Genomic DNA, 14,535 nt, shown 5'->3' with positions numbered 1-14,535 from the left:
TTTAGTTTGCTGCAAGATATTATGGCATTTCAATGAAGTAAGAAATTGTAAAATTTAATTTTAAAGTAAGAAATTGTAAAATTTAATTGATTAAATCTTTAAAGTGCTTGCAATTCAAGTAATTTAAATAAATCTACTTCACTTTAATCAATTTTGGATGAAAAAAACAAACAAAGTGAAAAAAACTATGAGCATAAGAAGTAATTTATGACAATTTTGCTTGCAACTCAACTAAATGTAAGCCAATATGCTTCATTTTCTACCGTTGAAAAATAACGAAAAAAGCTTTATGCGGACGGAAGGTGCCGACATAAAGGAAAAAATTAGTAGGTACTGTATATATTTATAGTTGAATAACAATAGATGTTGCTTTGAAATTTATGAAATCGCATTTTAAACAGATCAACATACGCAGAGAAGTTCATTATTAACTAAAGATAGACAACAATTGATACGTTAACAATGTAAACACTAGCAAGAGTTTCAAATTGTATTATGAATCATGAGTTCTTACCAAGCTACTAAATGCTAAACTAAAAGTACTTATTTGAAAGTATTAATTATTAATAACTAAGTATAAATGAGACAAGTGTAAACATAAGAGAATTTTTCTGCTTGGCAGCTAGTATAGTGACCACATGGTTAGCTAGCACTTTAACTCCTGAACTATCTGGCACAAAAAGCCAAGCCTAAAAATCACCACTATACATACAAAAGTTATCATATTGCTAGTATGCTGACAAAAATTAGGCAGCGTTGTCATCCAAGACGTGTAAGTGAAGGAATAAGGAATAACATGTGAACAGCAATGTAAACAATGTTGTACACTCGTACAAGTGGTTGCTTACACGAGACACTGGCCAACCGCACAAGAGAAAGGTTAGGAATCCTGCCTACATGATAGCTTAACCCCACAACTGCCCTGCCTAGACAACAACTTGACCACACATCTGCCCTGCCTACACAACTTAACCCCACAACTGCCCNAGATACTGCCCTGCCTACACAAAACACAAGAGAAATGTAAGGAATCCTGCATACATGATAGCTTCACCCCACGACTGAGACCCGCAGTCAGACTCCATTTACTGAGGTGATACAATCACTACACATGATTGTCACTGCATGATTGTCAATGATTTTTGTAGTGTCTTAGCAATCTGACGATGGGATATTTGTTGTAATGGAATTGTGAAGGCAACAGAAGTTACTAAAGAATATTGGAAGTTAACACAAGTCTTCATCATCTGGCAAAACTTCTGGTGGTTGCGATGTATTTAAGGGTGGTACATATGCATATTGAGGTAGTAGCAATGAATTTGGGGGTGGCAGCCGTGTGTATGGAGGTGGTGGCGATGCGCTTGGTTGTGGTAGGCATGCATATGGGGGTGGTAGCGATGCGATTGGTAGCAATGTTGGATCTTGCTCCCCTCTTGGATCTTGCTCCCATGTTGGGTCTTGCTCCCCTGTTGGGTCTTGCTCCCCTGTTGGGTCTTGCTCCCCTGTTGGGTCTTGATGCCCTGTTGGGTCTTGATGCCCTATTGGGTCTTGCTCCCCAGTTGGGTCTTGATGCCCTGTTGGGTCTTGCTCCCCAGTTGGGTCTTGCTCTCCTGTTGGATCTTGCTCCCCTGTTGGATCTTGATGCCCTGTTGGGTCTTGCTCCCCAGTTGGGTCTTGCTCCCCTGTTGGATCTTGATGCCCCGTTGGGTCTTGCTCTCTTCCTAATGAATCTCGCCCTCTTTCTATTGGGTCTACTGGGGCGAGCCTGCTGTCGGTGGCCGAACCCACGAAGGTGGATGCACCAAAAACAGTGGATGAACCAATAATGGTGGATGAACCCATGACGGTGGATGAACCCATGACGGTGGAAGAACCCAGGACGGTGGATGAACCCATGACGGTGGATGAACCCACAACAGTGGAGGAACCAACAACAGTGGATGAACCAATGACGGAGGATGAACCCATAATGGTAGCTGAACCCACGACAGTGGATGAACCCACGACAGTGGCCGAACCCACGACGGTGGCCGAACCCACGACGATGGCCGAACCCACGACAGTGGCCGAACCCACGACGGTGGCTGAACCCACGACGGTGGCCGAACCCACGATGGAGGCCGAACCCACGACGGTGGTCGATCCCACAGTGGTGGATGAATCTGCAACGGTGGATGAACCCACGACAGTTGCCGGATCCACAATGGTGGCCGAACCCAAGACGGTGGCCGGATCCACAACAGTGGTCGATCCCACAACGGTGGATGAATCCGCAACGGTGGATGAATCCGCAACGGTGGCCGAACCCAAGACGGTGGCCGGATCCACGACGGTGGCCGGGTCCATGATGGTGGCCGGATCCATGATGGTGGCCGGATCCATGACAGTGGCCGGATCCATGACAGTGGCCGGATCCAAGTCTGTCTTCAGCTTCAGATCAGTATCCGACTCCGTGTCAGTATCGTCTGATGAAACGATTGGTGGTCGTATGATTGTTGCACGCCCGACGACGGTGGGGTTGAACCGACGACGGTGGCCGAACAATATATTTGGCACGAGATTTTCTGTCTCTATCTCCATGTCAGTATCCAACTCAGTGCCTGTCTCCAACTCTGTGCCTGTCTCCAACTCTGTGCCTGTCTCCAACTCTGTGCCTGTCTCCAACTCAGTGCCTGTCTCCAACTCTGTGCCTGTCTCCAACTCTGTGCCTGTCTCCAACTCTGTGCCTGTCTCCAACTCAGTGCCTGTCTCCAACTCTGTGCCTGTCTCCAACTCTGTGTCTGTCTCCAACTCTGTTCCTGTCTCCAAATATGTGTCTGTCTCTGGTTTCATGTCTGTCTCGGTCTCCGTCTGTATGACTGTCTCTGGCTCATAAACTGCAAAAAGCAAATAAAAAGCTGCTGAAACTAAAGCAAATAAAAAGCTGATTGTGAAGAGGCCCATTACTGTCACCTCTTTAGCGGCTGCTAAAAACCCAACAACCGTAGTAGCAAGCACAAATATGGCCAGTTCCTTCACCATGGCCATCATCGATGCCATGGCGACTAATATGACTATGCTCTGCTTCAAGATGGATGCAGCGAACAAATTGATTATCTCCTCCAGATCAGGCAGGGCTTTTTCAGCTGGCAGAAGTCCATCTGTAAAAAAAAACTTTAAGATAGCAGATTTTTTTGGAATCATGTTCAATCTAAGACACTGACTGTTGAAATAAGGGAGAGTTGTAAATAGGACTCCAGGTACATTTTAAATTGTGAATATTTATATTGAAATTCTAAATTTAGAATTAGGTTTCTTGGCACATTCTCAGGCACTGCTTCTCTTATGTGTGAGGAGCAAGGGGAACTAAGCGTTAGGTCACAGATACACATCAAGAGGATATAAAATGATTCAATTTTAGTTTTTGATTTTACTGTTTAGGAACTGCACTTCTACATAGGTACCTAGTATTCATCAATTTACTTTCATTGATGCTACCGATTTTGATGCACTATAGTAGTTTATGGTATATGCTTGGTGTCAGTTAATTCAACTTGAAATTTAAATAATAAAATTTTCACATGAGACTTGGGGAAACCTTACTTGTTCAAGATGCAAGAATTACTTCAGAATGATTGATAGAAAGCATTCAAGCATTGGCAGGTAGACGGTCTGATAATGATTATTCAGCTTATGAGAGGCATATCAGAGTTGTCACAAGAATACAAAGTAAGATAAATTTCAGAAACCAAGTTTTCATCCAAGTGATACATTAGATTTGTTCATTCACTAAGGCAACTTTCAATCTTCCATCATTTAGAGTGATCAAATGTTGATACATTACAGAAAATCCAACTATACTTTTCCAAATTTTATCTTTGGTACCTAGCTCACTCAGAGCACAAACATTTATCAATCAGTTTCCATAAAAAGGTTTTCTGTCCTCACGTTGAAGGGAGGGGCCCAATTCACACGCAGCAAATGGGAATACATGGTAGCAAAATTTATAAAACCAAGCCAGCTGTACACCTTTGCGGAGTAAAGGAGATTTGCTAATAGCAATATTGATAATAAGGTTCAGGGTTGGCAATGATTAAATCAAAATGATTAAATCATGTGATTAAATCACTTGATTTTTTTATAAAAAAATCATGATTTTTTTTTATTTTTTCGATTTTATTGATTTTTTTGATTTTTTCATATATTTAAATATATTGAGTGGCAGTCTTTAATTTATATTGAGGTATTGTTATTCATGGTTTAGTATAAATGTCCTATGAATGACAAATTGGTATATAAACTTGTTGCCTTTAGTGTGTATTAGGTTCCAATAAATTGAATGTTTTTGGTACAGAGGCATTAAGTGTGCAATACATTGTACGTAGCTAGCAGCTTAGCTATTTCTTATAAGGCTATAAGTAGTCTTTAACTATTTGACTATTTGTTATGTATTGATTACAATATACAATTTAAATGTGTTAGCTAGCTTATACAGGGTGAGGCAGAACTGATTGAAAAGTTTTGAGGTGAAATAAAAGAGTAATGGAGGTACATAAAGAAGAAAGTTTATTTTCCTCAAGATTACCATAACATACCATTTAAAATACTTACCTATATTTTGAAAAAAATATCAGGAAGATGGGGTTTGTTAGCTGCATCACACTGTTGGAGTCGTGCTCGGAAGTTTTCTACAGCACGTTCACACATATGGCAAGATATGGCCATAACCTCTGCTGCAATAATCCGTTCCCTTAGCTGTGGTATATAGGGTGTGAAGGCAACTTCTGAACCCCTTTCTTTTAGATGTCCCCAAAGAAAGAAATTGCAAATGCACAAATCAGGTGACCTCGCAGGCCACTGTAAATCACCCCTCAGAGTCTGGGAACATGTGTTTCAAAACATTGAGTGACATTCGTGCTGTGTGAGCTGTAGCCCCATCCTGCTGGAACCACACATCTCCCAATGCTTCATTTTAAACAATGTTTTCCATCATGGGCTGCAAGAAATTTTGCAACATTGCAGCATAGCGATCGGAATTCACGGTCACGGCTACACCCTCCTCTGAGAACGACTCCAACAGTGTGTTGCAGCTAACGGCCCCCATCTTCCAGATATTGTTTTCAAAACATAAGTATTCAAAATGGTATGTTATGCTAACCTCTAGGAAAATAAACTTTCTTCTATATGTACCTCCATTACTCTTTTATTTTACCTCAAAAATGCTCAATCGGTTCTGCCCCACCCTGTATATTGAGAGGTTGAGATTGTATTGACCTTTTAGGCAATTAGAAAGATTTAGCACCCTAATACGAGTATTCTAATCAATATATTTAATTTCAATCTTTAAATATGTGAATTCAATACTAGAAACAAAGCAAGTACAATTATAAGACTATATATAAAATAACTAAATGCAGTCAATGGATATAAAATATTTGAATTGTGCACATGTTTATTTCAAACAGTGTTAGATTTTCTCATAACTTAAGTCTCATTTCAAGTCGTTTGAGGTTTGTTTGATTATCGTTCAGTTTATGTTTGGTATTGATTTATTGGTCTGAATTAAATGGGAACAGTGCAGTCAGTCACTCAGTTACTACTAGTTGGTGTGTAAAGAGGGAAGAGTCTGGTAGATTTATAGGACATAAAACTAGTAGATCTATTGATGGTGTTGTGCACTGTGCTATCAGCTACCTATCTGTTATGTGACTCTTCAATGTTTAGAAGATCTGCATTCCTGAAGTGTTTTTGTATATTGAAGCCAGTTAAATGGTCAACATTTAGCTCATTACCTTGCTCCATCCAAACTTTACAAAGCTAATGAATAGACTAATCAATAATTGTTTACCCAAAAATCCCTAAGTGGTTAACACCACCTTGGCCTGTTGGCCATTATTGAAGGCAATAAGTGTCCTTTTTAGCCATCCATTATGATCCATATACTGTTATTGTTAGTAGGCTAATTGCAACATAAAAAATAACACTTCAAAAAGACAAAAAAGTTGAAAAAATCAAAAAAATCAAATAAATCAAAAAAATCATGAAAAAATCAAAAAAATCATTGATTTTTTTTTTGATTTTTTTTATTTTTTTAAAAAAATCAAAAAAAATCACCAACCCTGATAAGGTTCCTGTGTGCAGATATCAACTTGTAATCCACTTGAATTTTGCAGTGGAAGCCGAATTAGTATATTAATAATGTAAGTAAAGAGTTGCGATCAAAGTTAAGGTTTATTGGGATTTTAAAATACAACTGACATGTCAATAAATTCAAGTAGAGACTATATTGAATACAGTGCTAGAGGACTGTTGTGGTTTATATAGCATTTTAACTAGTGATAGGAGTAGAGAGCACATTAACTGATTCAAACTTTGCATGTAAGACTGATTTATAATGCATACTTTGACTGGCACAAGACAGGTGATGGTGCATAAAGTCCTCAGGCAGCTAGAAGATATAAAAATTACAAATGAATGCTTCTGCACATGATGTGACTTTGATGGTAGACAGGCTATAACCTATCATGCCCAAATGTAGAGATTAAGTTGAAGTGTTCATTCTATAACTGAATAATGAACAAACATTATTGAAATTAGGGACTGGTAATTAGTCTAGTGACTCAAGTTGCAGGAAATTAGTGATGCAACAATTATAATTTACAAACACACGAAGCAAACAACATTGGAAGTGGGTTTGACACAATAATGCAAGTGAAATTGTACAGGTAAGGCAATAACCTTGTTACCATCAACTATCAAGTCTATGAACACTTGTAATAGAAATTTAACTAAATTATAAAAAGTAGGGATGTGCTTAAGTGATTCAAATAAATAATGCAAATGATTCAAGGAGATGTAGAAACAAACAGAATTAAGAATGATATAGATATAAATTATCCAGAAGACCTTCACTTACCCAACAGTACGTATTGCACTATTGCAGAGTTAACTTGATGTATTGAGCTGTCTTGGCAGCGTTTTAGTTACGACTTGAACTTTGCTTGATTGGAATTTATTTATTACATCTGTTCTGAAACAACATGGAACAAAAGGAGGCATCATGCATAAAAATTGAATTACTGACACAGATGGCTTGAGTGGCCAAAAAAGCAGTAATGCCTCACAGCAACAGTAACTCATGTATAGTGCTCAAGCTCTCTACTGCTATAGTTCCTCTTGAGGGAACTCAAAAAAAAGTTTTGGCTCCTCTGTTTTTGGGATCATTTTGTAGCAGGGGAAAATGCGTGTCTAATGCAACAAACTGCATGTACCTATGTGCATTTTCTATTTTTGTGCACTGCCATTTTAAACTTTTATTAAATGACCATTTTATATAAATAATGTATCACAAAAATCAAATTTATAGCTTATTATTTGCAGTAAACAGGTCAAGAATAAGTTTAAAGATGCTTGATAGTACCGTCAACCGGGGCTACTCGGGACGATTTTGAACGCTTTTCATTCATAACTTCTTACCATGAAACATTTCATAAACAAGTTTAGGCTCATTTCAAAGCTCTTTGCAAGGGCTATCACATGGCTTCTCCAAAAAAATTCCTTATGCTATTCGTAAGGTGCCTGAAGCAAAAAAAGAGTGTCCCGAGTAGCCCCGTAGAACGGGGCTACTCGGGACACTTGGAATAAAACTTCATTTTAAAACATTTGAAGCATGCAGAGTGTACTCATCCATTACTAACAGTGCTCTTAAGTCCTCCTCTTTCATTGTGGATGATGTAGAGGTAGAATAAATGAAATTTTCTGTGATTTTTACTTTTTCCTTTATTGATATGATATTACCATACACATTAATTACCTTATTATTGATGCGATATTAGTCATATTACCGTATCCATGAACAGGCCATTGAGCATTTCAACTACCTAGTCCACTGCAAGCTTCATATCAGCAGCCTTATAGCATTTTTTCTGTATCTGTAAGCTTACAGGATGGCTTGTAATTTCACACCATTTTAATTGGGTTAAGTGAATTTACTATAAAAAAGATTGTGAAAAACATACCTGAAACAGAAAGGAATGTTTTACTGACAGCCATCATATGTTTTGGAGAAATAAATCATAGTTTAAATCAATTACTTTTCATTCTATGATGCCTGGTGCACAATTCTATATATGACATTCTATGCAATATTTTGTGATGACCAAAGATGCACTAATTTTTTTATAAGTGAAATTTTTTTGCTGAGCAAGGTAAATGTAATCAAAATTCTTTGTTTTTAATCAATTTTTTTCTTAACTGGAGCCTTTGCTAACTGAGGTTCTACTGTAAATGCATTTTTGGGGGTGACCCAAATAGCCCCGGGGGGTGTCGCGAGTAGCCCCTCCGTGCTGAAATGGCCGCCATTTTTTTGGATTGAGGCATAATTCCGCAAATAAAATTTTTATGCTGAGACTTGTCTGCCACTTTTTTCTAAGCAAAATTTTTTAACACGGCAAATATTTCTTTTACTACAGACCTTAGCAGAAGTAACTTTTCTAACTTTTCAAAATATCATTTTTCACCATTTTTTTCAGAAATTTTTCAAAGCTAGTAAATGTAGAATTTTTGAACTTCCTTTATACTTACCACATAGATAGGAAAAATGTTGATGTTTACGCCACTATATTTAATTTTGCAATATTCCAATTAGTTTTGCTACTAAAACAGTTTTACGCCGTGTCAGAGGACTGTCCCAAGTTACCCCGCCCGTCCCGAGTAGCCCCAGTTGACGGTACCCTCAATACAAGTAATTGGCACTGGGAAAGATGGGGCTAAAATATCTAGTATTTTTTTTGCATTTTCTTCTTTATACAATCAATTTTACTTATTTGTCACCCCTGAACAAATAACACTTCCAAAATATGCCATCTTAAAAATATATCTCCTCCTATGATTTTCAAGCTACAACATTGAGAGATATACCACTAAAATCTTTAAAAAATACCTAGCAATCCACAAGTCCCTTTTTTTTATTTTGTCAGTTTGTATTATAGGTATATAAAAAAATGGAGGGAGCAAAAATTTAAGAACTAAAAAAATCCTCCCCACCAAATAAATAAGGATTTGGAAAAACTGGTTGGACAATTACTATACATGTTCTTTACAAATCAAATTATATGTCTCTTGATGTAGCAAGTTAATTGAATGAGAAGATAGAGTTTTATATCTCCTTTTTTTCTGTTTTCCAATAATTTTGCCTTTTCTTTGATTTTTTTCACAAATATACACAAACAAAAAATGCCCAGATTTCTGTTTTACATACCGTCAACCGGGGCAACTCGGGACTGGCGGGGCAACTCGGGACGCACCTCTGACACGTCGTAAAACAGTCATAGTAGCGAAACTAATTGGAATATTGCTAAACTAAATATAGTGGCCTAAACAACAACATTTTTCCTATCTATGTAGTATAGAGGAAGTCGAAAAATACGACATTTACTAGCTTTGAAAAATTCCTGAAAAAAATGGTGAAAAACGCTATTTTGAAAAGTTACTTCTGCTAAGGTCTGTAGCAAAAAAAATATTTGCCATATTAAAAAATTTTACTTACATAAAAGTTGCACCCAGGTGTCGGCTTGAAAACGTAATTGACAGATTTTGCCTATCTCATTAAAAAAAAATGGCGGCCATTTCCGCACGGCGGGGCTACTCGGGACACCCCCCCGGGGCTATTCGGGACACCCCGGAAAGCACATTTACAGTAGAACCTCAGTTAGCAAAGGCTCCAGTTAAGAAAAAATGGACCATTTGTGGGGGAAGACAGGACCATTTGTGGGGTAAGATAGGACTGCTTGTGGGGTAAAACAGGATCATTTAGTGGTCCCATCTTACCCCATGTCCAGTCCTTTTTTACCCCATTTTTAGAATACATGATGGTAGCAGGTAGGAATGCCTAGTATGTCTCAAAAGTTGCTTATTACTTGAGGTTACCTGCCTACATCCACAAACCTGGCCAAAAAATTTTTTGTCATTAGACAGAGTTCATTTCCCAAACAGGGTTAACTATTTTGTGACCCTTCTTTGCATAGGTTTTCTTTAAAAATTAGCCAGAAATTCATTATTTGCAGAAGAGGGTTGAAACAAACACAAAAATGACAGGCGATGACTGCTCTAACATATTCTTTTATCAAATTAAATTCAGTGCAATTAGAATGCATGCCATGGACTGGTCCTTTCTTACCCCATGAAGGCTGCAATCCTGTCTTACCCCATTTGACTACCTCAAAGTGTAAGTTTGTTACCGTATCAGACTATTTGGGGCCCGACAACATAAAAGAACAAAATAGCGCTAGTTGATTTTAAATGCAGAATAAACAATAAAAAGAGAACTATACCAAATTGAGGAAGCTCTACATCCTAGGAGGAGACAATTGTGGTGTAAATTTCAAGGCAAAAGTTTAGTATAATAGAATACCACCAAACACGGTAATAAGGGACGGTTTTGAGCATTTTTGTAAAAAACTTCTTACCATGATACATTTCATAAACAAGTTTGTGCTCATTTTAAAGCTCTTTGTGAGGGCTATCAAATAGCATTCCCAAAAAAAATCCATATGCTATTCCTAAGGTGCCAAAAGCAAAATAAAAGCGTCCCGAATTACCCCCTGGGAACGGGGTAATCCGGGACACTTAAAATAAAACTCAATTTTAAATGTTTGAAGCATGCAGAGTGTACTCGTCCATTACTAACAGTCCTCTTCCTTTATAGATCATGTACCATCAAACAGGGTAATAAGGGACGGTTTTGAGTGTTTTTTGTTTTTAACTTCTTACCATGAAACATTTCATAAATGAGTTTGGGCTCATTTTAAAGGTCTTTGTGAGGGCTATTGTATGGAAGCACCGAAAAAATTCCATATGCTATTTGTAAGGTGTTAGAGGCAATATAGAACACTCCTGAATTAATCTGGAAATGGGGTAATAAGGGACACTTAAAATAAAACTCAATTTTCAAACGTTTGAAACGTGCAGAGTGTACTCATCTATTACTAACAGTACTCTGAAGTCCTCCTCTTCCTTTGTAGATGACGTATATGTAGAATAAATTACATTTTCTGTGATTTTTACTTGGTTTTTCATAATTGACATAATATTACCTTATCCATCCATTACCATATTATTAATGTGATATTACTGTATCCATGGACATGCCATTGAGCATTAACAAGAACCTTGTCCACTGCAAGCTTCATATCAGCAGCCATGTAGCATTTCTTCTGTATCTGTAAGCTTACAGGATGGTTTGTAATTTTGCACAATTTTAATCGAGTCTAGATATTTCACTATAACAAAAAAGATCATGAAAAACATACCTGAAATAGAAAATAATGTTTCAGTGAGAACCATCATATGTTTTGAAGAAATAAATCATAGTTTAGGTCAATTACTTTTCATTCTAGGATGCCCGGTGCACAATTCTATATATAGCATTCTATGTACAATTTTGTGATGACTGACGATGCACTAATTTTTCGATAAGTGAATTTTTTTGCCAAGCAAGGTAAATGTAATCAAAATTCTTTGTTGTTAATCAATTTTTCTGTTAACTGGAGCTTTTGCTAACTGAGATTCTACTGTAAATGCATTTTTAAGGGTGTCCCTAATTACTCCGGGGGGTGTCCCTTTTTACCCCATCACACGGAAATGGCTGACATTTTTTTTTGGAATGAGATAGGCAAATTCTGTCAATTACGTTTTCAAGCCGACACCTGGGTGCAACTTTTATGTAAGTAAAATTTTTTAAAACGGCAAATATTTTTTTCGCTCCAGACCTTAGCAGAGGTACTTTTCCAAAATCACACTTTTCACACTTTTTTTCAGCAATTTTTTAGAGATAGTAAATGTTTGATTTCTTGACTAGCTTTATACATAATAGATACCGGTAGTAAAAATGTTGAAGTTTACGCCACTCTTTTTAGTTTTGCAATATTTTGATTAGTTTAGCTGCTACAACATTTCTACAAAATGTGGGACACGCGTCCCTATTTACCCAGCCCAGCCCTTTTTACCCAGTTTGATGGTACCTCTGCTAAGGTCTGTAGCAAAAAAATATTTGCTGTATCAAAGAATTTTCCTTACATAAAAGTTTCACACAGGTGTTGGCTTAAAAATGTGATTGACAGAATTTGCATATCTCATTCCAAATTCCAAAAAAATGGCGTCAATTTCCACATGATGGGGTAATAAGGGGCACCCCCCCTCCAGGGTAATAAGGGACACCCTTAAAAACCCATTTACAGTAGAACCTTGATTACATAGCTAAGGCACCAGTTAATGAAAAAGTCAATCAACAACAAAAAATTTTGATTTCATTTACCTCACTCAGCTAAAAAAATTCACATAATGAAAAATTTATGCATCATCAATCGTCACAAAATTGTGCAGAGAATGTAATAGATAGAATTATGCACCAGGCAACATAAAATGAAAAGCAGTTAAGCTAAACTATGATTTATTTCTCAAAAAAGTAAGATGATTGTCACTGGAATATTCCTTTCTTTTCCAGGTTTGTTTATACAATTTTTTTGTTATAGGTAGTGGATTCACTTGACACAATTGAAATAAAATGAAATTACAAGCCATCCTGTAAGCTTATAGATACAGAGAAGCACTATACGGCTGCTGATATGAAGCTTGCAGTGGACAAGGTTGTTGTAAGTGTTCAATGGCATGTTCATGGATACAGTAATATCACATCAATGGTAATACGAATATGGATCTGGGTTAGAGATTTTTTGATTTCTTTTTAAATAAAAAAATCAATTATTTTCTTACAATTTTTTTATCCATTTGATTTTTTTTACTTTTTCAGTTTTTTTTTGTCTTTTTGGAATGTTATTTTTTATATTGCAATTAGCCTAATAACAATAACAGTATATGGATGGCTAAAAAGGGCACTTATTGCCTTCAATAATGGCTAACAGGCCAAGGTGGTGTTTACCACTTTGGGAGTTTTGGGTAAACAATTATTGATAAGTCTATTCATTAGCTTTGTAAATTTTGTATGGAGCAAGGTAACAAGCTATATATAGACCATTTAACTGGCTTCAATATACAGCAACACTTCAGGAATGCAGATTTTCCAAACATTGGAGAGTCACATAACAGATAGGTAGGTGATAGCACAGTCAACAGTGTGCAGCACTATCAATAGATCTACTAGTTTTATGTCCTATAAATCTACCAGACTCCACCCTCTAACACACCGACTAGTAGTGTCTGAGTGACTGACTGCACTGTTCCCATTTGATTCAGCTCAATAAACCAATACTAAACATTAACTGAACGACAACCAAACAAACCTCAAATGATTTGAAATGAGTCTTACGAGAAAAGCTAACACTGTTTGAAATGAATGTGTATACAATTGAAACATTTTCTTTCCATTCACTGCATTTAATTAGTATTTTTATATAGTTTTATATTTGTAATTGTTTTGTTGCTAGATATAAATTTACATATTTAAAGATTGAAATTAAATATTCTAATTAGAATAGGTACTCATCTTAGATGAAAATCTTTCTAAATGCCTAAAAGGTCAATACAACCTCAACCAATCCTTCTTATATAAGCTAGCTAACACATGTAAATTGTCTAATGTAATTAATACCTATAAATATAAAAATAGTCAAATAGTCAAAAAGTTAGTTAAAGACAGCTTTTAGCCTTTTAAGAATTAGCGGTGCAAAATAGCTTGATAGCTGAAGCACTAGTAAACCATTCTACTACTTATGCCTCTGTACCAAAAACATACAATTCATTGGAACATAATACCTACACACTAAAGGAAACAGGTTTATACCTATTCCAATTTGTCATAGTACATTTATACTAAACCATGAATAAAAATAGCTACCTCAAAATAAATTAAAGACTGCCACTTGATATATTTGAATACCGGTATATAAAAAAAAAATAAAATAAATAAAAAATCCAAAAATCATGATTTTTTATAAAAAATCAAATGATTTAATCAGTTTGATTCAATCATTGCCAACCCTGATATAGATATCAAATCAATAAAATGTCTGGATATGGTAATATCATATCAATAGAGCAAAAACAAGTACAGTAAATGTCATTTATTATACATCTACATCCTACAATGGAGAAGGAGGTTCCCAAACTTTTTCAGGCTGGTGCCCCCTTTGGCTCCCTAGTGAGTTTCTAGTGCCCCCCACAGACACCTATAAAAACATATGCCCCTTTTTTGAAATTTAGTACGCTGCAATTTTGAAAGGTAAAGGTTAAACACAAATGTGTATTTCACAAATAGAACCCCATTTAGTGAATCAATATGTTTTAGGCTGTTTTTACCTGTTTCAGCACTAGAAACCTAGGAGGTCTCAGGCAAATTTAGGGCCAGACTCGCGGCCGTGAATTTGACCAATCGATAATTTGATGACCAATTTCCAAATTCATTTATCAAGTAATATCTCCCAAATTATTGAACGCAGCTCAATGAAACTTGGAACGTGTATTCATCAGAACCTAACGGTGATGATTAGCTTGTAAAAATTTTTTAAATTTAACCTCCATTTCTTAGTTATATTGTGATAC

The 14,535-nt window shown here is 36.5% G+C and overlaps 1 protein-coding gene across 1 annotated transcript; it reads right to left on the bottom strand.

Moving 5' to 3' along the window:
* Positions 1–1,227: 1,227 nt before the first annotated feature.
* LOC108668406 (pheromone-regulated protein PRM7-like) lies at positions 1,228–6,984 on the bottom strand. Its single transcript, XM_018155623.2, has 2 exons — positions 6,896–6,984; positions 1,228–3,140 (listed from the first exon to the last, which is right to left on the bottom strand). Exon 2 carries the CDS (start codon positions 3,037–3,039, stop codon positions 1,228–1,230), a length of 1,812 nt encoding a protein of 603 aa, XP_018011112.1. The 5' UTR covers positions 3,040–3,140; positions 6,896–6,984.
* Between the last annotated feature and the right edge of the window lie 7,551 nt (positions 6,985–14,535).

The sequence above is a fragment of the Hyalella azteca genome, unplaced genomic scaffold (assembly GCF_000764305.2).
Source record: "Hyalella azteca isolate HAZT.00-mixed unplaced genomic scaffold, Hazt_2.0.2 contig12772, whole genome shotgun sequence".
Taxonomy (NCBI): Eukaryota; Metazoa; Arthropoda; class Malacostraca; order Amphipoda; family Hyalellidae; genus Hyalella; species Hyalella azteca.
The sequence above is the reverse complement of the archived record's forward strand: the minus strand, read 5'-3'. Positions and strand labels throughout refer to the sequence as shown.

Bases quoted from the DNA above. Each gene is read 5' to 3' on its own strand.
- LOC108668406 (XM_018155623.2), bottom strand. From the start codon at position 3,039: ATGGCATCGATGATGGCCATGGTGAAGGAACTGGCCATATTTGTGCTT.